The sequence below is a fragment of the Manis pentadactyla genome, chromosome 16 (assembly GCF_030020395.1).
Source record: "Manis pentadactyla isolate mManPen7 chromosome 16, mManPen7.hap1, whole genome shotgun sequence".
In the NCBI taxonomy this organism is placed as follows: domain Eukaryota; kingdom Metazoa; phylum Chordata; class Mammalia; order Pholidota; family Manidae; genus Manis; species Manis pentadactyla.
The window spans coordinates 63,515,418-63,542,793 of record NC_080034.1 but is presented as its reverse complement, the minus strand read 5'-3'; the positions used below and the strand labels follow the sequence as shown (position 1 = coordinate 63,542,793).

The window sequence follows — 27,376 nt, the reverse complement described above, 5'->3', positions numbered from 1 at the left end:
ATCTTTCCGTACCTCCATTAACATGCTGATGATTTTTATTTTGCACTCCCTTTCAGGAAGAGTCATAAGGTCCATGTCATTTAAATCTTTCTCTGGAGTTATATTAATTTTACTCTGATCCAGGTTCCTTTGGCAGTTCATATTTGTTTATGGCGCCCTCTAGTGTCCAGAAGCTCTACTCTCTGGAGCTGCTCAGCCCCTGTAACCATGTCGGGGGTTGCAGGGCAGCAGTATTGGTGCCTGGGGGCATGAAAGAGCTGTTTCCTGCTTTCCGGCTCCTATGCCTGTCTCCACTGCCTGAGCCAGTGGGCCGGTCACACAGGTATAAGCTTTTGTCCCAGAGGAGCCGGATATGGATCCCTGCTTTCCACAAGCTTATGGAATCTCAGTCTCTCCAGGAATTCTGCCTGTCTTAGCTTTCCAACCCTGTACTCATGTGAGTATCATGAAAGCACCATGAAATGTAGGTTTGTGCTCCCAGAGCAGATCTCCAGAGCTAGGAATTCAGCAGTCCCAGGCTTTCCACTCTCTCCCTGCTCTGTTTCTCTTCCTCCCGCCGGTGAGCCGGGGCGGGGGAAGGGCTTGGGTCCTGCTGGCCATAGCTTTGGTACATTACCCTGTTCCGTGAGGTCTACTCTTTTCTCCAGGTCTGTGCAGTCTGGCACCATCCTCTTTCCTGTTGCTCTTTCAGGATTAGTTGCACCATCTGTATTTTCTAATTGTATACGGTTTTAGGAGGATGCCTCTGTCTCTTCTCTCCACCATCTTTAATCCTCTGGAAATTGCTTTTTAAATAATAAGACACCTCACAAATATGATGTGAAATTAATATTATCAGGCAATAATATGGCAGTTGGAGAAAGGCATACTATTCCTCTGGGAAGGATGGAGAGCTGTCTTAATGATTATCTGTCACGTATTTGACAGCATTGTTTAGTGTGTATTATGGAAGGGACAGAATTGATGAGACACCCTTGAGCTTTTTGTTGTTTTTATAAGGTGAGAGAGTGTTTATTTTAGTTTTTGTCTCTAGTAGTCATCACCTTCAGTTTTGGCCCATGAAAACCAGGAAAATCACCACATTGAACTAAAGCTCTGACTTCAGGCTCAGACTTCTTAAATGATCAAGTATCTCTCCTTTGCTTGGGTGGAAATTTGAGAGAGGACAGTTTTTCTCTGATAACAATGTAATAATACTGGTGCCAAAAAATAGACTATTTAAGCTTCAGAATTCAGAGGAGCATAAAGCCAATTTTATGTGTGTTTGTTTATATACACATACACACTATAATAAAGCATAAAGACAATTTTATACACACACACACAATAAAGATTTTATTGTTCTCACAGGAGTTTAGAATCTAAGTATCCAATTAGGAAATATCTAATTGGATGGCATTTGATGAAACATATGCTATTTCTCTTGTACCTTTGTAAATGACATGGAGGAGGGGATATTTATTTTTACCTCCAAATGTCACTTTGAAATATCCATATTGTTAATACAAATGGCAATTTAAAAAAATTATGTTAAACATTCAGTGTCCTTAAGTAACAGCTTTAGTCTTTAAGTATTAAAGGCTTTTTTTTCTTGGTGCTTATTAGCTTTTTACATGGTAACTTATTTTGATATTTGAAGTGGTACAAGAATCATATTACATCTTCTAAAAAGGGTAATCTTTTGCAGCTGGTTTTTGTGGCTGCTACCTAGAGAACGCATTCTTTGATAGTCTGGCTGTGTGGCCAGTGAGGCTTGGGTTCATGGGTTCAATAGGATGTTAGGAAAGAAAGCAGCAGTTTTTAACTGGCTACCCCTCCAGGGCTCAGTTCAGAGGGAGCAGAAAGAAATGCCCAGGTCACAGTCTTCCGCTGAAAGAAGTATGTTTACATACTTTAAAGCTATTGCCTGAGGGTGTAGCTTCCAGTCAGCCTGCATCTTGGTCCTGACTGAGATCTTCCTCTGTGGTCCTGATAGAGATTCTTCCCTCTGGGACTAATCTAACCACACCATCAATTACTGGGAGCCACTAAGAACAAAGAAGGCTGCTTGGGCATCCACATAGGTTTGAGAAACATCCAAGAACTTGGGAAGTGTTGAATGATAAGATTCATCTCCTACATGATGCTACACTGTCAAAAGTGGGAGAGGGGGCTGTTTTATCTAATAAACAGAAGTCAACACAGAGAGTTAAAAAGGTGAAGAAACAGGAATATGTTTCAAATGAAAGACCAAGACAAAAGCCTAGGAAAAAACCTTAAAAAATGAATATAAATTACCTGATAAAGAGGTTACAATAATGGTCATGAAGATACTCATTGAGGTTAGAAGAAGAATGCATGAACAAAGAGACAATTTCAACAGAGACAAAAAGTATAAGAAAGTATCAAACAGAAATCACAAAGCTGAAAAATACAATAAATGAACTGAAAAATTCAATTGAGGAGTTTAACAACAGACTAAATGAAATGGAAGAAAGGATCCGTGAACTCCAACACAGGGCAGTTTAATTCAATTAGAGGAGAAAAAATAATGAGAAAGAGTGAAGATAAGTTAAGGGACTTATGAAACACTAATAAGTGAACCAATATTTGCTTTATAAGTTTCCAGAAAGAGTAGAAGAGGATCAGAAAGCTTATTTGAAGAAATAATTGATGAAAACTCTAATCTGGGAAAGCAACAGATATCCAGTTCCAGAAAGCACAAAGAGTTTGATATAAGATGGACACTAAAACAGATTATAATTAAATTGTCAAAAGTTAAAGAAGAGAATCTTAAAAGCAGCAAGAGAAAACAACTCTTTACATACGAGAACCACCACACCTGCCCCATAAGACTGTCAGCAGATTTTTTCAACAGAAACTTTGCTGGAGCAGCTCAATATGTAAAAAGTACTGAAGGGAAAAAAATGCCTATCAGGAATACTCTACCCAGCAAAGTTGTAGTTCAGATTTGAAGGAGAACTAGAGAGTTTTCCAAACAAGCAAAAGCTGAAGGAATTTATTGTCACTGGACTGGCCTTACAAAAAGTGTTAAAAGGACTTATTTAAGCTGGGAATGAAAGGGTCCTAATAATAAGAGGAAAACATGAAAGTATAAATCTCACCAGTAAAGGTAAATCCATAGTTAAATTCAGAATAATCTAATGTAATGATGGTGGGTTAATCACTTACAAATCTAGTATATAGGTCAAAATATAAAAGTATCAAAAATAACTATACCTACAATGTATTAATGAATACACAAGATAAAAAGATATAAACTGTGACATCAAAACATAAAACAGGTGGAGGAAGGTAAAAATGTAGAACTTTGGGATATATTTGAACTTAAGTTACTGGCTTAAAATAGATTGTTTTAACCTTAAGATGTTTTATGTAAGCCTTTTGGTAACCAGAAAGCAAAAGTCTGTAGTAGATACACAACAAATAAAGAGAAAGGAGTCTAAGCTTATCACTATAGAAAATGATCAAATCATAAAAATAGCAAGAGAAGAATAAAGGAACAAAGGAATTAGAAAATAGCTAGAAAATAACTAACAATGTGTCAAAAAGTCCATACCTATCAATAATTACTTTAAATATAAGTAGACTAAATTCTTCAAACAAAAGACAGAATGACTGAATGGATTAAAAAAACAAGACTTAACTATATGCTGCCTAAAAGAGAGTCACTTCAGCTCTTAAGACATGCACAGATTTCAAGTGGAAGAATGGAATATCATTTGAAAACCAAAAGAGAATTGGGGTATCTATACTTGTATCAAACAAAACAGACTTTAAGAAAAGTCTGTAATGAGAGACAAAGAAGGTCATTACATAATGATAATGGGGACAAATCAACAAGAGGATGTATGTAGCATTTGTATATATTTGTGGACCTAACATAGAAGCACCTAAATATATAAAACAAATATTAACAGGAGTAAAGGGAGAAATAGACAACAATATAATAATAGTAGGGGTCTTCAGTGTCCCATTGTCATCCATGGATAGATCATCCAGACAGAAAATCAGTAAGGAAACATAGGACTTAAAACTACACATTAAACAGATGGATTTAACAGACATTTACAGAACACTGCATCTAACAACAGCGCAGTACACATTCTTCTCAAGCACAGATTGAACATTCTGAAGATACATCATATTTTAGGCCACAAAAGAATTCTGAATAAATTTAAGAAGATTAAAATTTATCAGACATATTTTCTGATAGCAATAATATAAAACTAGAAATTAAATAGAAGATGAAAATGTAATACAGTTTATCCCATAATGAAGGATAAAAATTACATAATTATCTCAATAGGTGCCATAGGGACCTAGACCTGAATGTACTTATTGCTACTGAGATGCCATTATTTCTAGGTCCACTCAACGGACAGAACTGGAGAATATATGTACTCTGCTTCTGTTTCTATATCCACATATGTGTTAAAAATATGAAGTCATCTGAATGTCACCAATTCCAAGTCATTACCATATGATTTGTTCTAGCCTCCCCCTTTTTCTTTGACAGTGACACTGAAAAACCTGGTTCTTCCCTACCCACAATATATTTACTTACTCTAACGCCTCTAGAATGAACATAAGGTAGTTTTAGACATGTTAACACATAGTTCTGTGGAAAAAAATTACTTGTATACAATAGTTGCTATAATTTTGTGTTTTAACTTGAAACTATCTGTTTAAAATACTGTAGTTTTTTTCAAATTTACATTGGTTAATTCTTATCTTCACCGTCTTCAGTGTGTTCATATCATGTATTTAGAATAGAATTAGCTCCCTTGTTACTCACTGTATTCCATTTTGAGTTCTTAAAATCTGTGTGGGTTTTATTTTTATTTTTAACTTTTTAAGTAGATAAATATTAATGTGATTCTAAACAAACTATACAACAAAGTTTACTTAGAAAACTGTCACTCTTCTTTCCTACCCATTCCCACCTCTTTGATCTTCCTACCCCATTCCCATTTGCCAGTTCTTTGCAGTTTGCCATCTTTTACCACCTACTTTCCTATAGGTAATTAATCTCTTTCATTTCTGATTCATCTATCCTATGGTGTTTGTTTATTTTTGCCTTATGTAAATGAGCAGACTCATGTATATGTTATTATTTTCCCTTTGCTTTACATGGAAAGTAGAAGATTTTTGAAAATTAGCACCTAGTATATGCTGTTTTGTACTTTTGCTTTTTTTTATATCAATCATTTTTATTTTATTTTATTTTTATTTTGGTATCATTAATCTACAATTACATGAGGAACATTATGTTTACTAGGCTCCCCCCTTCACCAAGTCCCCCCAACAAACCCCATTACAGTCACTGTCCATCAGTGTATTAAGATGCTGTAGAATCACTACTTGTCTTCTCTGTGTTGCACAGCCCTCCCCGTGTCTCCCCTCCAGATTATACATGCTAATCATAATGCCCCCTTTCTCCCACCCCCCCACCCCCCCCATTCCTTTCCCTTTGGTAACTGTTGGTCCATTCTTGGGTTCTGTGAGTCTGCTGCTGTTTTGTTCCCTCAGTTTTTCTTTGTTCTTCTACTCCACATATGAGTGAAATCATTTGGGACTTGTCTTTCTCCGCCTGGCTTTGTACTTTTGCTTTTTTCATCTAACAATGTATCTTTGGAATCATTGCAGGTCAGTTTGGAGAGATACTCCTCATTCTTTATTCTATCTGCCAAGTACTCCATTTAACCCCTTTTGTGTGGATAGTTCTTTGTTTCCAATATTCTGCAGTTACAAACAATGCTACAATGAAAACCTTGTACATATGTATCAGTTCTGGAGGTTTATCTTTAGTGTAAATAGTTGTCAAAGGACTGGGTCAAGAGATGAACACAACTGTTGTTCTGTTGAATATTGTGAAGTTTATCTCCAAAACGATTCTACCAGTTTCTATTTCCATCAGCAATTCATGTGAGTACATTTTCCCAAACCTTACCAAAAGAGGGTGTTGTCTTTTTAATTTCTACCAGTGTGATAGACCGAAATAATGTCAGTAGGTTATTTTAATTTGCATTTCTCTGTTTGAATACCTATTTATATGTTGAAGGTCATTTTCATAACTTTTTTTGGTGAATTGTCTGTATATTTCTCCCATTTTTCTATTGAGTTTTTGGCTCTCATATCACAACTTTTAGAAGTTCCTTATGTATGAGGGATATTAGCTCTTTTTCATAATGTTGCCTGAAAGATTTTTTTTCCTTTCTTCTCCTTTTCCTTGTTCTTTTTTTTTTTTGGTCAGTTTCCAGGTAGAATGGCCTGCATGTTCTCTTCTTTTTTGTTAATAACTTTTATAAGCATTTTAATTAGAATGTAGTTTATATTTCTTCTTTATGGAACATACTTACATTTTTATCATGACCTGATATATGCTTAATTTTTGTTAATGTTCTCTGTGCTCTTGAGAAGAAAGTATATTTTACTTTTATTTTATATTGTCAGGGGACCAAGATATATATATGTATGATTTACTCTGTTAATTATGTGGTTTAGGTCTTCTCTCTATTTAGTTAATTTTGTGCACTTGATATACTAAGAATAATTATTAAATTCTTTTATTATTATTAGTGTTTCTAAATGTGTCTTTTCCATGTTCTGTGTTTTTTTCTAAAAGAAATTACTGTCTTATTTGATGTATAGCTATTGGTAAGTAATGTAAATTCATTGTGATTTAAAATTTTTAGATTGATGTAACATATTTAGTGTTTTTTTTCATGATTGCTATGCTTGATTTTTTATTGTTTCTGTTTATTCCTTTATTTTTTACAATGTTTTAGGTATATCGCTTGTATACAGCACATAATTGACTGGGTCCTTCTTTGTGGTCAAATTTAATATTTTTGTTCTTTTTTTTCTTTGAAGAGGTAAATCAAGACCATTTATATTTATTGATATGACTGAAATGTTTGGCTTCAACTCTGTTACAATATTTTGTAGTTATGTTATATTTCTTCCTCTATAAGATATGTTTCTTTGATCTTAAAATCAATTTTTATTCTTTTTAGAAAGGTTCATATTTTTGTTTTAGAGGTAACTATATTTATAACTTTTTAAATGCCCTTATTCCACAGTTTTCTTATTTAACTTGTTTAGTGTGTTTTAAAAGTACTCTATAACTATTACTATTACATATGCAATAATCAATGCATGTATTCTACTTTCCAGTTTGACTCTCTCTTCTTCTGTGTTTTTGTTACATTATTTTTACTTTCTCACAACATATAACACTTTTATGTTAATTTTCCAACTTATTCCCTAGCTTTGTTTTAGTCTCATACAATTTTATTTATTAATGAGTTATCCATCAATTTTTTTGGGGGGTTGGAATTTTTCCAGTTATATGTTGCTTGAATAATGCTTATGCTTTGGTGAATTCTTCAAAAAAAAAAAAAGAGCTCATTAATGTGAAATTCCCTATGTTCTTGTATGTATTGGGCTTTTAAAAATAATAGGTGCGATACTAGATACTCAGAGGTCAGTGTTGCTGGATATAAACTTCTCGGTTCATGCTTTTTTTTATTGAAGTTGTTTGAAAATGTGGCTCTGTTTTTGCCTTGTGTTGTATATTGTTTTTGAAGAGTTGTATGCTGGTCTAATTTCTTTGTCCTTCTAAGTTATTTGATCATTTTGCCAGGGAGACTAGAGGATTTTTTCTCTTCTTTGAAGTCTAATAGTTTTACTAGTATACATCTTGAATTTGGGCCTCCCAGGTTCCTTTTCTCAGGTACCCCTATTATGTGGTGCCCATTGGTTCTGTTCACTGTTTTGTTTTTCCTCACTTGGGGACTCCCATTATGTAAATGTTCTTTTACTTCCTTGTTTGTCTTCATTTCACCACTTTCTCTTTGATTCTTCTTTTTATCTCATTGCTTTTCTCTTGATTGTTTTCTTCAATTCTCCTTATTAAATCTTAATTGAGTCTCTTATCCCTTCTGGACTTGGTTATTTAGACTTCAGTTCTGAGGTAATTTTTTTCTTTTATTTCTTTTCTAAGCTCCATCAATTCTCCTTTTATTTCTTTGTTTTTCATCCATTTTTGTTCAAAACTTTTCAGTTTCTAATTCAAGCATTTGTTTATAACCCCAGATGCTTGTTTGAGGTTATTTAATTTGGTTTTCAAGTATTATAATTTTTTTCAAGTATATATGTTTTTCTTCTGCTTCTTGCATATCTTTTTCTTGGGGAGGAGAGTTAGGTTTTTATCAGTTGAACTGTTTTGAATGGGGTCTTTGGGGGTAGTAATTCTGTACAGTTCTATTGAATTTTCTTCTGGTTTTTTTTTTTTTTTTGGTGTGTGTGTGTGTGTGTGTGTGTGTGTGTGTGTGTGTGTGTGTGTGTGTGTGTGTGTGTGTGTGTGTGTGTGTGTGTGTGTGTGTGTGTGTGTGTGTGTGTGTGTGTGTGTGTGTGTGTGTGTGTGTGTGTGTGTGTGTGTGTGTGTGTGTGTGTGTGTGTGGCTTTTTGGTTGTTTAGAAGAGTTTGTGGTTCTCTGGTGCCCTCTTCTGTTAGTGTATCAAAGTGCATTTTTAGTGGATTTTTTTGGGGTTTTGGTGGGAGGTCTGCATGGTATGCAAATATTCTAATTTTTTTTAGATTTGCTTTATTCTTTGGAACCCTACACTTTCTCTTTTGCTTCTGTTATTTCTCTTCACCAAATTGATGAAGGATATCTCACTGTCTTTTACCCCCTTCTCTTCCATTGTAACTGTGACTTTTGAAGTGTCATTTCAAATTGGACATGCTTTTCAGTACCTTTTTTGTAGTCCCTGGTCATATCTAGTAGGCTACTCTTAGGACTTTTGCACTTAGGCTCACTTACTCTTTCTGGTGGTGATTGTCAATCAACCTTAGTATCTCATGGGTTACCTTCTCTATTCTTCTCAGTTTCTCTCAGCTTGCCTTTGCTTACCTTTAAGGTAAACAGTAGGATGGGGGTATAACAGCTCTCTCTGGGATTTAGCTTTCCATCCTTCTATCCTTCCATCCCTCCATCCGTCCAGCCAGCCATCCTTTTCTTCCTTCTTTTTAAAATACAATTATTTTGAAGTTTGCACATTCTCTGTTTTATGCTGAGGATGTGGTGTGTAATAGTTTTTTTTTGTTCTTTTTGTTGTTTTAAGTTATTTGTAAAATAAGTATTGAATGACTAGACTTTGGTAGCTGCATTGTCTTTAGCTCTCATAGGAATAATTGGTTCTCCTATTATAATAGAGTCTCTTTTTGGAAATATTTTTTTGTTTGATTTTGCTGGACACTTGGAGGAACTACCAGTCTTGGATTGATTGCCTTAGTTCATTTTTAAAGCCTGAAATTCTCTGTTGACCAGGTAATGCAACTCCTGGCTGCAAGTCTTTGCAAGAACTGGTTTACTTATGTATTCATTCTTATCATGAGAATAAATCCTTTAGGGCTGTTTTTCAGACATCCCAACTTGGTAAGAAACTATGGGCTTTCACTTTGGCTTCACTTGCCAGAGTGAGCTGTCACAATCAATTTCAGTTTTTCAGTTGATACACTGGATAGACAGATATTCTCGGTATCTCTGACTTTTTGCTGGGCTGATTTCTGGCTTTGTACTTTTTCTGTAGAGTTTTGCTTAGTAATTCCTCTCTGCTGTGTTACCTCTTATATGCTTTTTTGTATTTTTTAGTAGACTAATCAGAAGGTTTGGTTCTAATTCTCCAGCCCAGGATTACTAGAAAGCAGCTGATTTGTTCTTTTATTAAAACATTTTTTACTTTTTATTTCATGGGACCTTAGATGGAAAGAATGATAGATTTATGTGCTTAGTTTTCTTGAGTCAGTCTCCTAGCAGGTAAAGGTCTGCTTTGTTTTTAATGATGGGATACTTTATTTTAGTGGTAATGCAGCTTATGACTAATAGCAGCTGTGATTAATAATAATTGTGTTGATAACTAGGAAAATTTATCTTGCCATTGCAATGTGTCGGGTACTCTATGCTTTTTGTGCAATATTTTATTTAATTATCATAAAGTCTCTTAATTTAGTGTTTTTATTTCTACTGTACAAATCATTATCTGAGACTTAACTACCATAACACTTGCCTGTGTTTCCCTGGTAGTAAATGGTAGTAATATGTTTCGTAATCTGTCTTGGGCTTTGGAGATACATGGTTAGCAAGGTCCATCATGCTTTCTGCCTTCATGAACTTCTAAGAGCATTTAGATCTTAGGCTATACTTTCTTACCTAGTCTAAGGTCACACCCTAAGGACACTGTGGAATGGTCAGGTATAATTTTAAAGGCTGAAAGCCTGATTCAGTACTACTCCATTAGCATTGATGATAATGTCTCTTGTGAGGAAATGGCTCTAAGTTAAGGCAAAAGTAAAGTGGAGAGATCAGCAATGATTAGAACAGCGTCTTTTAATTCCCTAAAGACTCACCATTACACGTAGCATAGTGCTTTGTTCAAAATTGGTACTAAATGAATGTTAATTTAAATATGTACAATTATTAGAAGACTTAATGGATTTTATTTCTATACTTTGTTTTTTGATATAGACTGGTCAGTATACTATTTTTATTTATTTATAGCATTCCTTTTGGTTTGCAGTTATTTGCTGGCATAAAGGATGGAGAAAGCCTGCAGCTCTTTGAACAAAGTTCTCGTTCTGCCCATAAACAAGAGACACACACCATGGAGGCTGTGAAACTTGTAGAGTTTGACCTTAAACAGACACTTACCAAGCTTATGACACATCTTTTTGGAGATGGTAGGTACTCAAATGCCTTTGTTTTGGAGTTTTAAATAGTCAACAATTACATATTCCTGAAATCATTAAAGGCTAGTAGTGTCTAGAATTTTTGGTCTAAGTTGTGGCTTAATGGTTCAGGTCCTTAGTGAGACAGAACCTACAGTTTTCTGGTAGATTCCATTTGAGGAGCAGGAGGATATAAAAATGAAATTAGCTAGAGAAATAAAAATGATTATAAGCTTTGATAAGAATGATAATGGATTAAGGTCAGTACCATCAGTAGGGAGAAAGTGTACAGGCTGATTATTGTTACTGAATTACTATATTATCATTAGTTCAGACTTGATCAATGGGGCAACATTCTTCACCATGTGAGTGTGCCAAGTAGAAATTTTTACATATTGACATACTGATTATTGCTATCAACAGCAAAAATATTAACAGTGAGTTTCCTAGAGGAAAAACAATACTTTTAATACATAGACTCTCACTTCAGTCACTTGCCTTCCATTATTTCTCCCAGAGAATTTTTTGTCTGTTATGTCTGCCCCCTCCTACAACTATTTCTAACTTACTTGAGATTATATTTTGTTTGTTTTTAGAAAGATATAAAGAGAAGGTGAGGAGATTCTTCTTAATTGTGACCTATATTTAAAAGATGTTTAAAAGACAGAAGCCTAGCATGGTTAGGATTCTCTTTTATTCCCTTATTCCTAAGAACATTTTAAAAGAACAGCTTTATGGATGTATAATTACTAAAAAATAAGCTGCATATAGTTAAAGTACATTCTAAGTTGACATAGAATAAACTGAACATATTTGCAGTTTTAATAAGTTTTGACATATGCATACACATATGAAACCACCAGCAGGAAGATAATGAACATGTCTATCATTCCTTAAAGTTTTCCCCTGTCCCTTGGTAATATCCCCTTTTTGCTCTTCCCTACATCTCCTCACCCCAGGCAACAACCAGTTACAGCCTTTCTGTCACTGTTGATCAGTTTGCACTATTGATTAGTTTGCACCTTCTAGTTTTATGTAAGTGGAATCCTATACTGTGTAGTTTCTCTCTCTCTCTCTCTTTTTTTTTTTTGATTTTGCTTGTTTCACTTACCGTAATTTGTGTAAGATCCATCTATGTTGTCTTGTACATCCTTAATTCTTCCTTTTTATTGCTAAGCAGTGTTCCATTTCACGGTTTGTTTATTCACCCACTAGTGGATATTTGGGCTGTTGCCAGTTTTTTTTGCTATTACAAGTAAAGTTTCTGTGGACATTTGTGCACATGTCTTTGTGTGGACATACACATTAATTTCTCTTTGCCTGGGAGTGAAATGGCTAGGTCACATGGTAGGTGTATTTTAACTTTCTCAGAAACCACTGAACTGTTTTCTGAAGTGGTTGTGCCACTTTATGTTACTTCCCATAGTATTCCAGTTGCTCTATGTCTTCAGCAACACTTGCTGTGGTCAGCCATTTTAACTTTACTCTAATAGGAGTGTAATAGTCTGTCATGTAAGCATTCAGCATATGTAAAGACCTCCTCCAGATGAAGGAGCAGAAATAAAACTAAGAAATGGTTAAACATGAGGGTGACAAATATAGCCAGAATGACTAATGGATATATAAGAAGGATGTTCACACTTTTTAATAATGATGGAAGAGCAAATGAAAACCATCATCAGCTATCTTTTGTCATTCTTCAAATGTGAATAAAATCTTTAAAACCTGACATTGATTGAGTGTTGACAAAGATACAGAAAAATAGGATCGAGTACAAAGTCCTGGCCTTTGTCTCAGTGACATACCCCCAGTTGGAACTTGAGTAGTCATTCACTACTCTTGATTCACCTCTATTTATTTTTTATACCTCCAGATTTTCCCTACTTGTATGTGAACTGAAGTATGTATTTAAAATGTTCTTTTTATAATTTATTAAGCCTCTGCTGAACTGTTTTAGCAGAGTTTGTTAGGCTATCTTAAGTGCTGTATCGCCAAATTCATAGTTAATTCAGTTTCCTCGTTTTTAAAAGCTGAGATAATAATACTTGTTTCCTATAGGAATGAGATAGTATGTGAAAGGTGCTTGTAAGAAGAAAATATTAAATAACTGTGTAAATATGAAAACAAATGAAGGAATTAAGGAAGGGAAGGAAAATTATCATGTGGCAATAAAAACAGAGCATATGAAGAAACAGTAATACGAAGAGCAATAGCAATAGTTGATTTGTCTTTATTTTGTTCAATGAAATGAGATGTAGCTTTATACCATCCTGGAACAGCAGTCAAATTGGTATTGATTGTAGCCTTAGCATCCTCTCTGAGCACCAGCAAATATTTTAAAAAACAAACAATGTATTAGACCCTGTACAGATTATGAAACCTTCCTAGGGGCCTTGAGGATATACCTGTCTCTGAATATAGTCCTGGACTTTCCTTAGTGTTATTATTTTTAATATTTGTATTTCAAAAGTGTGCACTGAGGTGAAAGGTTCCATGTAACAGTTTTTCTTATTAAAAAACCATTGATTTTTTATAACTGTAACACCTATCTTGATGTGATGGGCATGCCCATGGCCAAGAATTAATAATCTTAACTTTAGAAACAGTAATGAAGTTGTAGTTTCTCTATTTCAGGCAAACATTTGCTTTAATTTTAATATGCTGTTGGCCTAGACTTTGAGGTTTCAGATTTCAGTACAAATCAGAGTTGCTGTGTTATGTATCTTAAAGTTTACTTTTGTTTATAAGACTGAGTCAGCAAAATTGTGGAATGGCATTAAAATAAAATATCCACTTTCTTGGAAAATGTGTGTTGTTCATATCCGTTACAGCCTGTGAAAAAAACCTTTCATTTTTTCTTTCCTTCCAGCCATGAGATCACTTTTAACCCTATTCACATAATAGCCAAGTGCCCTGAAAATCCTTAAAGACTCATTTGCCACACATCTTTGGCCAGCCCTCGTGTGTCTTAGCTGTGTGTATTGCTGAGAGAGCCATTGCTGGAAGGGGTGTGTCAGCTTGTCCCCTGGGTGTTTGCATGTTTGTAACATCTGCCAAGATGCTTCTCAGGGGAGATGCTAAGCAGGGTGGGAAGGTGACCCAAGGTGCATTTTATGAATCAGAAAAGGAGGTATGTATTTTAGAAAACAAGTGCTGTGTACTCTCATAGGGTTCACACTAAACATCAGCAACAACACAAGACTCTTGGATGTTTCTCCTTCACTCTGGAGAGAAGTGTCATGTTCTTCCTTTAGGCATTTCAGTGTCATTTAATTTTTTGGGAAGAAGTACTAATTTCTGAAAAATGTCTTGGTAAACCTGTTTAGGTGCAAACAATCTAGATGTCATTTAGATTAATAATAATGATGATGATGATAGTGGCAATAATAGAATAATAATTAGCAGTGTCAAATATTACATTTAGCACTTTGAAAGATTTTTTGTTTTGACCTGCATCTGTGATGTAGGTATTATCATAATTTCCATTTTTAGGTGAGAGAACCTAGACACAGAGAAAGGAAGTACCTCATGAAGTTCACACAGGTGGGAAGTATTTGAGGCTCAGTTTTAGCCCAGTCGATCTGATTTCCAAGCCCATGTTAGAGGTTAGCTTTTGAAAGGATAGAAATAAATCATTTTCTGAGACTGAAGCCTATGAAAGCCATGCTGTTAACAACAACAAAAAATCAGGCCTCTCCCCAGGTATTGCCTCCTGGCCCCCCTTCCTGATTCCGTACAGCTAGCTTGGGGCAAAGCCCTGTGTGCTACGTCATATTCAGTAATATTTTAGATACCAAAGGTCATTTAGAAACTTCAAATTCAATCTTTGTATAATTAGCTAAAGAATAGGGACTGTCTCAGCAGGCCTCAGAATTATTCAATAACTCTTTTTATATTTGTTTTTATGGTCTGAGCTTTTATATCTTTAAAAAAAATTATTTGTGTAATATTCCTTTGTTCTTTAAAAGCAAAATCCAAATTTAAGATTAGAACACATCATTTCTTTGTGGCAATTTGTTATAACATCTGCTTTAGTATCAGGTTTTTTCTCCTTCCCACTCCACACCAGTTTATTATTTTCTGTGAACATTTCCACTGTACCAGCATCCTAAGGCTAAGAGAGGTTATTAGTTCAGAATTAGAAAGAAATAAAATAACGCTTCAGACTATTTTTATGCTTGTGGAATTCACTGTCATTTTTAACATTTCTATATTGTTTCCCCTCTATTTTGTACCATACTTGGCAAATCACTTCTGTCAGACCAAGTAAGGTGGGGGTTTAGGGTTCTGAACATTTTCATTTCAGTTTCTGTCCTCAGGATTTATATATAGCTTTCTCTGGCACGGTCACTTTGCTAAACATTAGAATTTCTCTTTAGAAAGCATTGGCCTCATGACAGTGCTTTTAGATTAACTCGTCTGAAGCAGGAACGGATTACAGTCCTCTGTTGACTAGATATGTTGTCGAGGGCAAGTCATGTCTTTTCCCTTTTGTTTAAAAGAAAAAAAAGGCTTCTAGAGGTCTTGGAGATGCACTTCCCAGAATCCCCTCCAAGGACCCTGGCTGATGGGGGCGCGGGTCGCCTCCAGCGTCAGTTCCTTTGAGGATTGCCTCAGCTCTGGGCAACCTCCTTGCCCAAGGATGTGCCCTTTCCAGGGCTGCCCATATTCAAATACTGGCTGTGTCAGGAAGATAAAGGCCCAGCATTTTGACCCCCAACCCCACTGCCCCAGCATGGGAGTTCTCACAGGCTGTCTAAGACCCAGAGCTCTGGCAAAGTCAAGTCTGTTGGGCCGGATTGCAGTTCATTGACTTCTCCCTCTGCCCCAACCTTCTGCCACACACTTCTTCTCACAGGCATCAATTCCCCCCAGATAAACTGCTTATTTGCCAGTACTGTAACTGATAGATAACCTGTGAATGATGAGGCTTTCCATTTGGCTGTTGGGAACTGGCACTACTCTCCGTCTTTGTGTTATCCCAGCATTCTCTCTATGTGTGGTTTCCTCTCTGGTCTTGGGTAGTTTCTTCAGCACACATGTACTGTCAGTATTTAACTGAATACTAAAGGGCATCTTTTGCAGATTCAGAGTTCTCTCCATGTAGTTCTCCTTTCCTTCCTTCTATGCTAGGAACCCTAGCTACCCTGAATTGTTCAGATTTTCAGTTCTAACTGCAGCTTGGGAAGACTTCTGGGCTCTTCCTGTGTTCTTCCCTCCTGGGGCAACGTTCAGGCTCACTTCTCAGGGATCAACGTCCTTGCTTACCTGATGTCCAGTGTCTTGTGTGGCATTGTTTGATATATTTTGTCTGTTTTTGTTTTTCAGTTTTTCAGGGTAAGAGGTAAAACCAATTTTTTACTCCATTTCATCCAGATGTGGAAGTCTCTCTTTTTCATTTGACACTTTTGACTACATCTTCTTTTAGATGCAGATCTCCTTTGACTTATGGTGGGGTCACCTCCTGATAAACCCATTGTAAGTTGAAAATATAAGTTGAAGTTCCCTTTAATACACTTAACCTGCCAAACATCATTGCTTAGCCTAGCCTACCTTAAACATGCTCAGAATACTTATATGAGACCACCTTTGGGCAAAATTGTCTAACACAAAGCCTATTTTATAAGGTGTTGAGTATCTCATGTAATTTATTGACTACTGAAAATGAACATTCAGATGAATAGTGAATAAGGCTGTGTGTGTATTGTAATGGTTGTAAGTGTGTTGGTTGTCTACTCTCATGATAGTGGCTGACTGGAAGTGGCGGCTCACTGCTCTGCATCAGGAGAGAGTATTGTATAGCTAGCCAGGAAAAGATCAAAATTCATAATTTGAAGTATGATTTCTACAAAGTAAAGTATTGCTTTTGCACCATTGTAAAGTCCAAAAATTGTAAGTTGGGGAACCATCTGTACTTTCCTCTCCCATTTTTTCACTACATTTTACTCTCCTCTTATTTCTCTTATACCTTTGTCATCACTTACTTCCTGTGTCTTTCTTTGCTGTTCTGATGCTGCTTAATGTTTGTGATATGAAGTATTTGAAACTAGGGGCTGGCATTTTCCTTCTCAAAGCAGAGTTTCACTGGGAGATGGATAAAATCCTAAAGTTGCATTATTTAGATCTGGTTTACAAAAGTATTGCCTTACAGTTTTTTTTTTTTTAGAACAAATCAGTTAATTGTGTTTTAATGCATGTATTAGGCTATCTTAAACATACTTATTTAAAAATCTTAAGTTGTTTTATAAAATTCATTTCATTGAGAGTGAATTCATGTTTGATTGCTGGTTTTGTTGGCTGTCTTAGTGTCACAATTATTCGTGTGTTTTGGGATTTCAGTTTGTAGGGTCATATTCTGTGGAAGGCTTTTGTTTTTGTTTTTCTCCCTTTCTCTGCTTCTTTCCTCCAGTCCTCCCGTCACTTTGCTGGTTTTTCGCCTGTGTGGTTCTATAGTTGGTTCCACCTTGCTCTCCAGGACTGAAATCGAAAGCAAGCCTTTGTGGAGATCTGTCACATAACACTAACAGGCCCTGATGTAGGGGTTTTGGCAGATCCAACACCTCTAGATGGAAACCTAAGCCTACAGCTCTTCAGAGCCACAGCCCCAGGCTGTCTTTGGTGACATTTTTTTTTGTCACCCTTCTTTTACCAGTGTGTAACTTTTTACCATTCCAGCATTTGACTTCAAGCATTTAGCCTCCCTCAGATCCAAGCCAGCAGTATGTTGCCCTGCAGAAGGCAGGCTCCAGGCTCCTCTTCCTGATTGTGGACCCCAAGCCCAGCAGCCTTGTGCTCTAGCCTCTCAATGTTTTGCGTTTCTGTTCTGTTTCCGGCCTGCGGAAGTATTTTGGTCATCTTTGAACACAGACTTTGCCATTTTGGTTTTCTCTTATCACAACTGTCATTATGTGTTAGAAGAACAATGCGGAGGCAGACGGTACCCTCTTGGTCTTGTTGAGGGCATTTTGCGTGGAAAGCCAAGTTACTGTAGTTTTTCATTGTCTGCTCTGGAGGGCAGCACAGGGCTTTGTTGTCTGACACGCCTGGGTTTGAATTCTGATCTTGGCATTTACTATGTAAATTTAGATTAGATATGTAAGCTATCTCAGCCACCCGTCTGTAAGATGGTAACAGTAATAATTTTTGTGCCATGTTTATGCCAGCCTTTTCATTGGTGTAAAGATTAAAGATGGCATTTTAGCAGAGTGCCACAATAAATGAATAACAAATGTGAGTACCTTAGGAATAAAATTTAGAAATGTTTATTTTTCTTCACATTGTTTTATAAAAAGGTGAGATTTTATATTATGGTCTAATTTTCAATGACATTCAGTCCAAAAATCACCGTTTGAGTATTTAGGTTCTTTATGTATTTCTCCTTACTGAATTGTCACCAAAACCCCATGATTTAAGTATTATTCGTATTTTAAACAAAATTGGGGCAGTTTGAGAGGCTAAGTAACTTGCTTGAGGTCACTTGGCTAAATGTAGTCGAGCTGGTGTTTGATCCTAGATGGTGATCACTCTTTCCATACATTATGGTGTACCCGCCCATGCCTCTGATCACATTGTGAAGGGTGGAGTGTGAGCCTCTGTCTACAGGGTTTGTCTGTGCAGGCGTCCTTTGCAAATAGGTTGGGAAGGAAGATTGAGGAGTAGAGGGCCTGTGGCTGTGACTCACCCTCAGGCCAGGATGCCGGTTAGGTTACCCTAGTGACTCTGACCCTATACCCAGATTTAGAATGAGGGGCCATTAAATTGTGCTACACTCCATTTCTAACCCCACTGTAAGGTGGAGAAATGATAATATCATTTTAGGATCTGAGCCCTAATCAAAAGGATTCTTGTGTATAGGAATTCCAGGGCAAAAGCCCAATGCACCACTTTATCACACTGGTCTTCCCACCAAGCAGAAGGCTAATAGCTGTGGGATCAGTTACACTGTCACCAATGGTGGGGGAAATTGCTGGCCTTTCATCTTCCCCCGTTACTCTGTGTATGTCTCAGCAGCGGGAGTCACTGTAGCTGTAATAGTGCTGATATCTTCCACTGTGGGCTGTGAAGGTCCCATGCCGGTGAATTTTATCGTCCTCTTTCCGTCTATGAGAGAGAAAAGGTGATGTCTAGCATTAACTTTGTAGTTGGAATGATTTTTTTCCACTTAGCTGTCTGTGGTGCTCGACTCAAGGATAGGTGTCTGTGTGGACGCACGGGATATACACAGTGCACTAAGGAGTCACAGTGCTGGCATTGCCAGGTGTGTAAGGCCCTAGATGGGGAATGAATTGTAAGTTGTGAAGGACTTTGTGCTACTGTGAGGTGGGCTTTGGAAATGGAAGCAGTGCTCATACTCCCACTTACATGCTTCAGGCCTTTAGGCTTCAGGCCTGTGCCTCATTACTGCCGGCCACGCAGTTGCTCAGTCCAGGAGATGCTGTTTTCCTTTGCTAGGGGAGGGACAAGAGATGCAAAGAGATACAAGGGCAAGAAAGGCAGCAGGAACCTGGGAATCTTGTCCGTGGGTGCTCAGCTTTTGTGTTAGTTAAACGGGAGCTGTTTAAAGAAGATGAGCTGGGTGGTCTTGTCTCAGAAGAACCCTGTGTCTTCATCTAGGACCTTAACTCTAGTTTGACTCCTTTACTAATTAGTTGTGTGAATAACAACTTTGAAAAGCATTGATCTGGTGGGAGTACAAAATGATACAATTCCTATAGAGAACAATGTGGCAAATATTTATTAAAACTGAAAAGGCGTTTACTCTTTGACCCACAGGGTAGTTTGTTGTGGTGCTATTTTTCATAGCAAAGTAATGGATATAATCTAAGTACATATCTGGAGGGGACTCTTATATACACATGGCAGAGCCACTTGCTGGAACACTGTTCAGGAGTAGGAACAGGGATGAGGAGGTGGTGTATGTATTTAGGTGGAGAGGCCTCCAGAACATATACCATTAAGTGAAAAATGCATTGTGCAGGATAATGTGCAAACATGCTGCCTTTTATATAAAAAAGAAGGGAAAATAAAGGTATATATTTCTATGTGCTTACAGCTGGTGATAGAAAGGAAACCCTAGAAGTTTTCCCACAAGGGACAAAGAAGAGGGGATAAGACAGGGACAGACATGTGAGTGAGACTTCTAACTGATGCCCTAGTATTTCCAGTTTCACTGATATAACTGACATGTAACATTGCATTAGTTCAAAGTGTACAACACAATGACTTGATATATGCATATATTGGGAAATGATCACCACAGTAAATTAACGTCAGTCACCTCACATAGTTACAAAATGTGTTTTCCTTGTGATGTCACTGATGCTCTATCATGCAGTAAATGTATCCTCTGACCGTGTTTTAATTTTGAACCCTGTGAACATATTATCTCCTCAAAAAAAGTTTTATTTTTTAAGAAAGATATTGGAATGGAGCAATATTGAGAAATCTGAAAAAAAAAATGCCTGTACGCTGCCTGCTACATATTCAGTTTTAAGGTCTGTGGGTCTTACTTAGATTAAACAGAAGCAGAAAAATGGAATTGTTGGGTCCCTTTGCCTGTGGCGGCTGCGTGATTTCCCTAGTTAGACTGTGGCCATGAGGCTGGTCCCAGTCTTTTAGGAATTTATTTTTAGCCAGAGAGCTCCCTCCGGCCCTTCTCTCTCCCACCTCTTTCCTGCCTTGGATTCACGCTGTGTTCTGTGCGGGGAGGAAGCACGAGTGCCAGCACTGGTATCAGGATGCTACCTTCTGCCCTTTCTCTGCTACTAGCTGAGAGAAACCTGTTGAAAAATTAATGCCCAACAGCAGTTATTAATTGCATATTTGTATAGTCAATTTTTAAAACTATCTACTTCAGTGGAAAGTAACCTTGGTAGGATATATAAAACCACTGGTATATGCTCTAGTTTGGCCCATCAGCCTTTTAAAATTTAGATTCTAACACCTCTGGGAGGCAGTTCTGATAACAAAGTCCCATCTTTAAATATAAGGGGTATGGGAAACAGAAGAAGAGTCCCCTGATGAGTAAGTCAGGGAGATTAAATGTGTATTATGATCTGTTATGAAGGTGACTTGGGGGTGAGAAGGAGTAACATCTATTTCGTATTTACATGTGCTTAAGCACTGCAACACTGCACAAGAGTCAGGAAGAGACTCCCATGTACCCCCAGCCATCCCTGCACTCTGTCCCTGATTGGTGTGGCCCAGGACCCAGAAGGCAGAGGCTGGCACATGGGCTGGCACCATGGCCCTGGTTCCCTGTGGCAGGGAGGCATAGGTGGCATCTGCCAGAGTTGAGAGAATTAGAGTTCTTGCTATGCCTCTTCCATTTGGACTCATGTCACTATCCTGAAGGAATTTCCACTGATTGTTTCTGAGGTCCCAATTAAGGGAATGATTCTAGAACTTTCGGCTCTCCTCATTTTTAAAAAAATTTTTTATTAAGGTATTATTGATATACAGTCTTATGAAGGTTTCACATGAAAAAACAATGTGGTTACTACATTTACCCATATTATCAAGTCCCCACCCATAGCTCAATGTAGTCACTGTCCATCAGTGTAGTAAGATGCCACAGATTCACTATTTGCCTTCTCTGTGCTACACTGTTCTCCCCGTGACCCCCCACACCATGTGTACTAAACATAATACCCCTCAGTCCCCTTCTCCCTCCCTCCCCACCCACCCTCCACACGCCTCTCCTTTGGTAACCACTAGTTCCTTCTTGGAGTCTCTGAGTCTGCTGCTGTTTTGTTTCTTCAGTTTTGCTTTGTTGTTATACTCCACAAATGAGGGAAATCATTTGGTATTTGTCTTTCTCTGCCTGGCCTCTTTCACTGAATGGCTCTCTTCATTCTTGAACAAACTCAGTATCCTCATTACAGAGAGAGCAGAGTGGGTGTCCAGATCTCCAAAGAGGATCTCTGCCTCTGAGAAAACTTGGGTTCCAGCAGGATTTTTACTCAAGACCACAGGGTAGAATGGAATAGTGGTCATACACAGTGTGGAGGTGAGGTGGCTGGGGCTCAGAGGTGTTAATGAACTTGCCCCTGGTTTCACAGGAGAGAAGCAAGAAACCTGAGACCTGAACCCAGGCTTGGTTTATTATAAGGTGCTCTTTCTTGTGCTTGTCGCTAGGCTAAAAATTAAGGTGTATAATTTTTGACAGTTGCTGTAATCTCACAGATTTCTAAGATAGTTTTAAAAGAGCTCTGAGCTTCATTTGTAAATACAATGTAGTAAATTATTATGTCAAAACCAAAGCAAAACCAAAACCAAAACAAACCCCAAAACAGATAAAAATGAAAGAAAGAAACAACCTTGGCATCATTTTCCATTAGACATATAATAAACAAGCATTTAAATGTCTTCTATCACCCCAATAAGAGATTGGCTTAATACATAATAATCCATATTTGATTTGGACATGTTTGTAAACAATTCTCTATTAATATGTAACACAAAATATCTAGCTTTGAGTGGATTTTTTCACTGAGTCCTGTTACTTGACATGTGAAATACCTCATACTCGACTTAGTGTTTAGCTGTGTATGCAGCATCATATCTTTTAATACAAGCTGCATATCAGATGCTTTTTCAACCCAATGCAAGTAATCCTTTGTAAAATTTTAAGGTTATGTGGAAAAAAGAAAAAAGAATATTTTGGGGGTAATATTAAAGTATTCAGTCATGATTCTACTACCAGGGATTTAAAAAATTATTGTTAATGTGTCAATGTAACTGAAATGTAAATTGTTAGATTATATAAAAGAATATGGTGTGTTGGCAAAAATTACACATTAATAGAATTTACTTTCAGATAATGACCATTTATGTTTGAAGGAGAGCCATAGGCTTCTCCAAATGGGGTTTTGGAGATTTTGGCTTTTTTCTGTTTATGTTTATTTAAAAACTGAAGCAGTCCTTTTAAGTAGTGGAACAAAGGAGATGGTGACTATGGATTTGGCATTCTTTGCAGGGTCATACAGATTTAAAAAGGAAACTTTTAGCAAAGGAATTGAGGAGGGAAAAAGGATAAAAAACTTTCTAGCCACAATGGACATAACTTGCTAATCTGTGTTTTCTGTCTTAGTTTCTGTGATATTATCATCAGTGAATCTGCTCTACAAATGGGAAATATTAATCATCGTCATGTATTCTGAAAATCTTTGGCTAACTTCCTTGCCCTTCCCTGCTTTGCTGAGTGTATTTTTTCAGTATGGAGCAATTACCATCATTGCTACTGAGAGACAACTTCAGGATGACTGAGCAGGAAGCCAGTGGCTGTGAAAACAGAAGTCTTAAACCCAGAACATCAAGGTTTGATGCAACCAACATATGGACATTTTATCTTCGGAATTTATTAAAAATTAAAATAAAACTTTAATCCAAAGTTATAATTTTTCTAGTTTTAGAAGTGATAAAGCAAAAGCCCTTCAGTAAACAGTTTGCTTGAGAAAGGGAGAGATTGTCACATAATTTTTCAATTCAATTCATCTTTCAATTCATTTTCAACACCATCAGTACCAAATCTTGGATGGGCATGTGTAAAGAGGGTCCTGTCTGTAGACTCTATATCCCATAGACTTTATGTAGTAGGGATTTACCTTGAGCTAAATAAAAGTTGATAATAGAATTACTTTAGCCAACACTTGTAATTATTTTGAGGGCTCATTAGTGTTGTAAAAGTTATTTCTCTCTGGCTAGGAGGATATTAAGATTTTACAGGTGTAAAATATGGAGCTGTATAAACTAAACTATTTATTCAGCTTGTCCAAAGGAATATAAAATGAGGAAATACAAGGAAAATTAAGACCTCACCTGTGTTCCAGGCACTTAAGTGATATTTAATTATATGATAATGAAATCATCATGTTAACCCCCAAGTACTCATCTTTCTTGCTTTTGGTAAAATTTGAGCCAAGCATAAAAAGCCTTGTATGCAAAATTTGTCTTTCTACATTGTTTTCAGAAGGTTATTTGTGCTTACCTGACAGACGTTACAAAAAATAATGATAAATATTGTTTTGTTCACCAGTTTTTCTGCATTCAGTTATATATCATAATACTTCACACATTTCTTTTTGTGAGCAGGATTGTCTCTGTGGCTTTTTAATAAAAATATTGGTACAGGATTCTTGGTCCCAAAGATGGAGGAGCACACAGGTATACAGATACCTTCTGCTCAGAATACAATAGCAAATAAGCAACTTTCCTGCATGTCAGATCTTTCATACAGAAAAGTCTGGACTAGTCAGGGGAGTTGTAGACAGTTCCCTGATGGATTGCAACAGTGCCAGCTTTTTTTCCCCAGGTAGAAAAAATGTTGGTGAAGTTTACTCAGTAGTGAAAAGGAATGAACGATTAGTACGTGCAACAACAAGGGTGAATCTTATATGCTGAGTGAAAGAAGCCAAACAAAAGAAAAAGAGTATATTCTGTATGATTCAATTTTTATAAAATTCTGGGAAATGAAAACTCTTCTGTAGTGACAGAAAGGTGATAAGTGGGATCATGGGGGGGTGAGGAGAAGAGGTAGGGGTGATGTGCTTGGGTAGGATTATGAAAGGCCATGGGGAAACTTTGGAGGCTAATGGATTCATTCATTATATTGATTATGGTGACAGTTTTATGGATGGATACCTATGTCAACATTTATCAAACTGTGTACTATATGTACATGCAGTTTGATGTTTGTCTATTATACCACATGTATAATGAAAGGGGGAAATACTGCATTGCTGTTATAACCAGAAATCAGCTGGCACTTGCACTGATAAATAGTTGCAACTAAAACAGAGTAATAGGAAAATATATGCGCCTAAAACAGAATAATTAGAGAAAAGCCTACCTTGTCCCCTGTGTTTTATAATTCTGCTCCCATCTGATTTTTATTCTCAAGATAACTTTTTTGACAGGCAGGGAATTCTGGAGTTGGCAGATGTAGTCATCTGTTGTCTGTGTGCCTTTGGGCAAGACACTTGACCTTTCTGATAGTTTTTTTTCCCCCTATCTGTGAAATGGGATGATAGAGGTATAGTAAATATGGGAGCAATCTTTATTACTATTTTTTTTCATTTCAGATTCTGATGTCCACATCAGAATGGTTTACAATGCAGATAGTCTTGGGCAAGAAAACTGGGGGACATGTTACCATGTAGAAATAGAATCTGGACTGTAAGAAGAGAAAGACGATTACACAAAGTAAAAGGAACATACTGAGGCACCAGAGACAATTTGTCCAATGCCCACCTTTTTGTGTTCCTCACAGTGGGCATCTACCTCCTAGATGACCTTCTCATCTGGTTTCTCTGCTTCTAGTGACCTTTGCTTTTTGCAGGCTCTAATTGTTTTGAATCCATTAGTCTTTTTCTTTGTTAAATAATATCATGTACTTTTTTGATTGTTTAGATCTAAATATATTTGTCATTCATCTGTAGGAAAAAATGTTCTGACTTTTTAAATGTTTCTCTTAAATTTAGCTGATAAATTATTTTATTTAAATTTCAATTAGTCCTTATGAACTTAATTTAAGAAATTGTATGTACTTACAGAATTGAAAGTTGACTAGTTTATCTTAAATTGGTTATATTATTGGTATATAAGTCTGAAGGAAAATAGTAATAACATTATTTCTTTAACTTTGGAAAGGTGTCATTTCCTCTTATGGAAACTAGCAGAATTACCTGCTTTCCCATGATCTTGACCTAATTTTTCCCTCTTCCAGGTGGTTGCAGGGATTTGACAGGTGATTGATTTGGGTTTAGAGGGTCCTGGAACTGCACAAAGTATTTTTCATATTGGAAAAGACATGCCCAGTTTTTCAAAAGTTTGAAGATGTATTGCCTCCTCCTGATGTGTTACAAATTAATTTGTTTGCTATTTATTTTACTCAGAATGGAGTAATTGTTATCATTAGCCAAAGGGCAGAATTGATCATAGGGAAGGGGAGGTGGCCTTTTAACACCGTTCTTATTTTTCATCTCTGCAGGACTGGACGTTCGGTGGGTGGACTGCTACTTCCCTTTCACTCATCCTTCCTTTGAGATGGAGATCAACTTCCATGGGGAATGGATAGAAGTTCTTGGCTGTGGGTTGATGGAGCAACAGCTGGTAAATTCAGGTAGAGAAGAATCCAACATTTTATTTACAGACTTTTAAAAACCACTCTCCACTCTTTTAACCTCCTGTACATAGCCATTTGCATATGCCTTTACGCATTTCTGTAGGGATTGATTTCCAGTCTCTCTCCTCATATTGCCCTCCAGATTTATCTCTGACACTTAATTCTGGGAGAACTTAAGTTCTTATATCTAATTTAGCAAAGGCTTCTTGTTTTTGGACATCTTCCTTGTCAGAATTTAGGTGTGGGACCTGCACCTCATGATTTCGTATTTGTTGGTATATTGCTTTGTAGTTGCCCCACAGGTGCTTGATGTCACATGAGAGCAGTTTGTCTTCCCAACTATTTAAGAACAAGGCCAATGTATAATTTTTTTAGTTCTTATTGCACTTAGTATAGTGCCCCCAAATTCACCAGATACTTCACAAATACAATGAAACACAACATAAAAGTCCTTAGCCCTTTGATGTTTAGTCATTTGCCACCTTTAGTATTAGCAGTGCCACCTGATTGAGGGTAAGTGGGAAAATGAGGTCTCTCATTAAATTCTGTCCATATCTATAGGTTCTTGAGAAGTATCTTTCCAGCGTTTCTCTGCAGGACCATTGCTTAATAAAAATGATTATTTCTAAACTTAATTTTAGAGCTGTGAGTTTTTTTAAAAGTCACTATCTGAATTTAATTTAAAAATATTTTTCAGAATATCAGTTCTCTATGGGAAGCTGGATGGAACTGGGCATTTGAGCAGGGGCTCACTGCATAAGCCATAAGTGGAGGGGGGCTGATGTGCATGTCACTGCCCCTGCTCTGCTCTGGGGCTCCTGTAGTAGGACATTTGCTCTGTGGCCTCAGATGGCAGTGCCTCTGGCTCGGGATTAGTCACAGAGCCCCCTGCAGCAGAATGGAGAAGAGCAGTCCCTCTTGGTGACTAAGAAATGTCAATAGACCATGGGCAAGGTCACGGGGCTAGAGAGTAAGGAAGGAATGAGACAGAAGAGATGAGGTGACAATGAAGTGCAGGAGTTTATATTACCTGGGCTGGGTGACTGGAGGCCTGGCCTTCTCTTCTTATTCTTAGTAGCCTCCACTGCAGAGGCCTGGACCCCATCAGCTCACAGATTCGTCTCCATTCTGCTAAGGAAGGCTTGGGGGAAAGCCCAGAACAGTGCCAAGTGCTTCTTGAATGGTTTTCTTTTTTCAAAAATTGAAATGTAGTTGACATACAATATTCTATTAATTTCAGGTATATAACATAGTGATTCAATATTTATATATGTGTGTGTGTGTGTGTGTGTGTGTACACCAAGTGATTGCAGTGATAAATCTAGCTACCATGTCACCATACAAAGTTGTTACATATTATTAACTATACTCCCTGTGCTGTACATTGTGTCCTTGTGTCTTCCTTATGTTAAAACTGGGAATTTGTACCTTTTATTCTCCTTCCCCTATTTCACCCATCTCCCCTTCCCTCTGGCAGCCACCAGATTACTCTCTGTATCTATTTCTGTTTTGTTTGTT

At 37.0% G+C, this 27,376-nt stretch overlaps 1 protein-coding gene across 8 annotated transcripts in view; it reads left to right on the top strand.

The window, feature by feature from the left end:
• FARS2 (phenylalanyl-tRNA synthetase 2, mitochondrial) overlaps positions 1-27,376 on the top strand; it is a 590,279-nt gene that overhangs the window by 191,251 nt on the left and 371,652 nt on the right. For all 8 annotated transcript variants that reach the window (XR_008994479.1, XM_057494339.1, XM_036921241.2 and 5 more), the window contains 2 exons: positions 10,587-10,746; positions 25,724-25,855. Coding sequence is in view for 7 of the 8 variants with exons in the window: in XM_057494339.1 (XP_057350322.1) it covers positions 10,587-10,746; positions 25,724-25,855 (292 nt within the window). In the remaining variant the exon portion in view is untranslated. The remainder of the gene's footprint in view (positions 1-10,586; positions 10,747-25,723; positions 25,856-27,376) is intronic.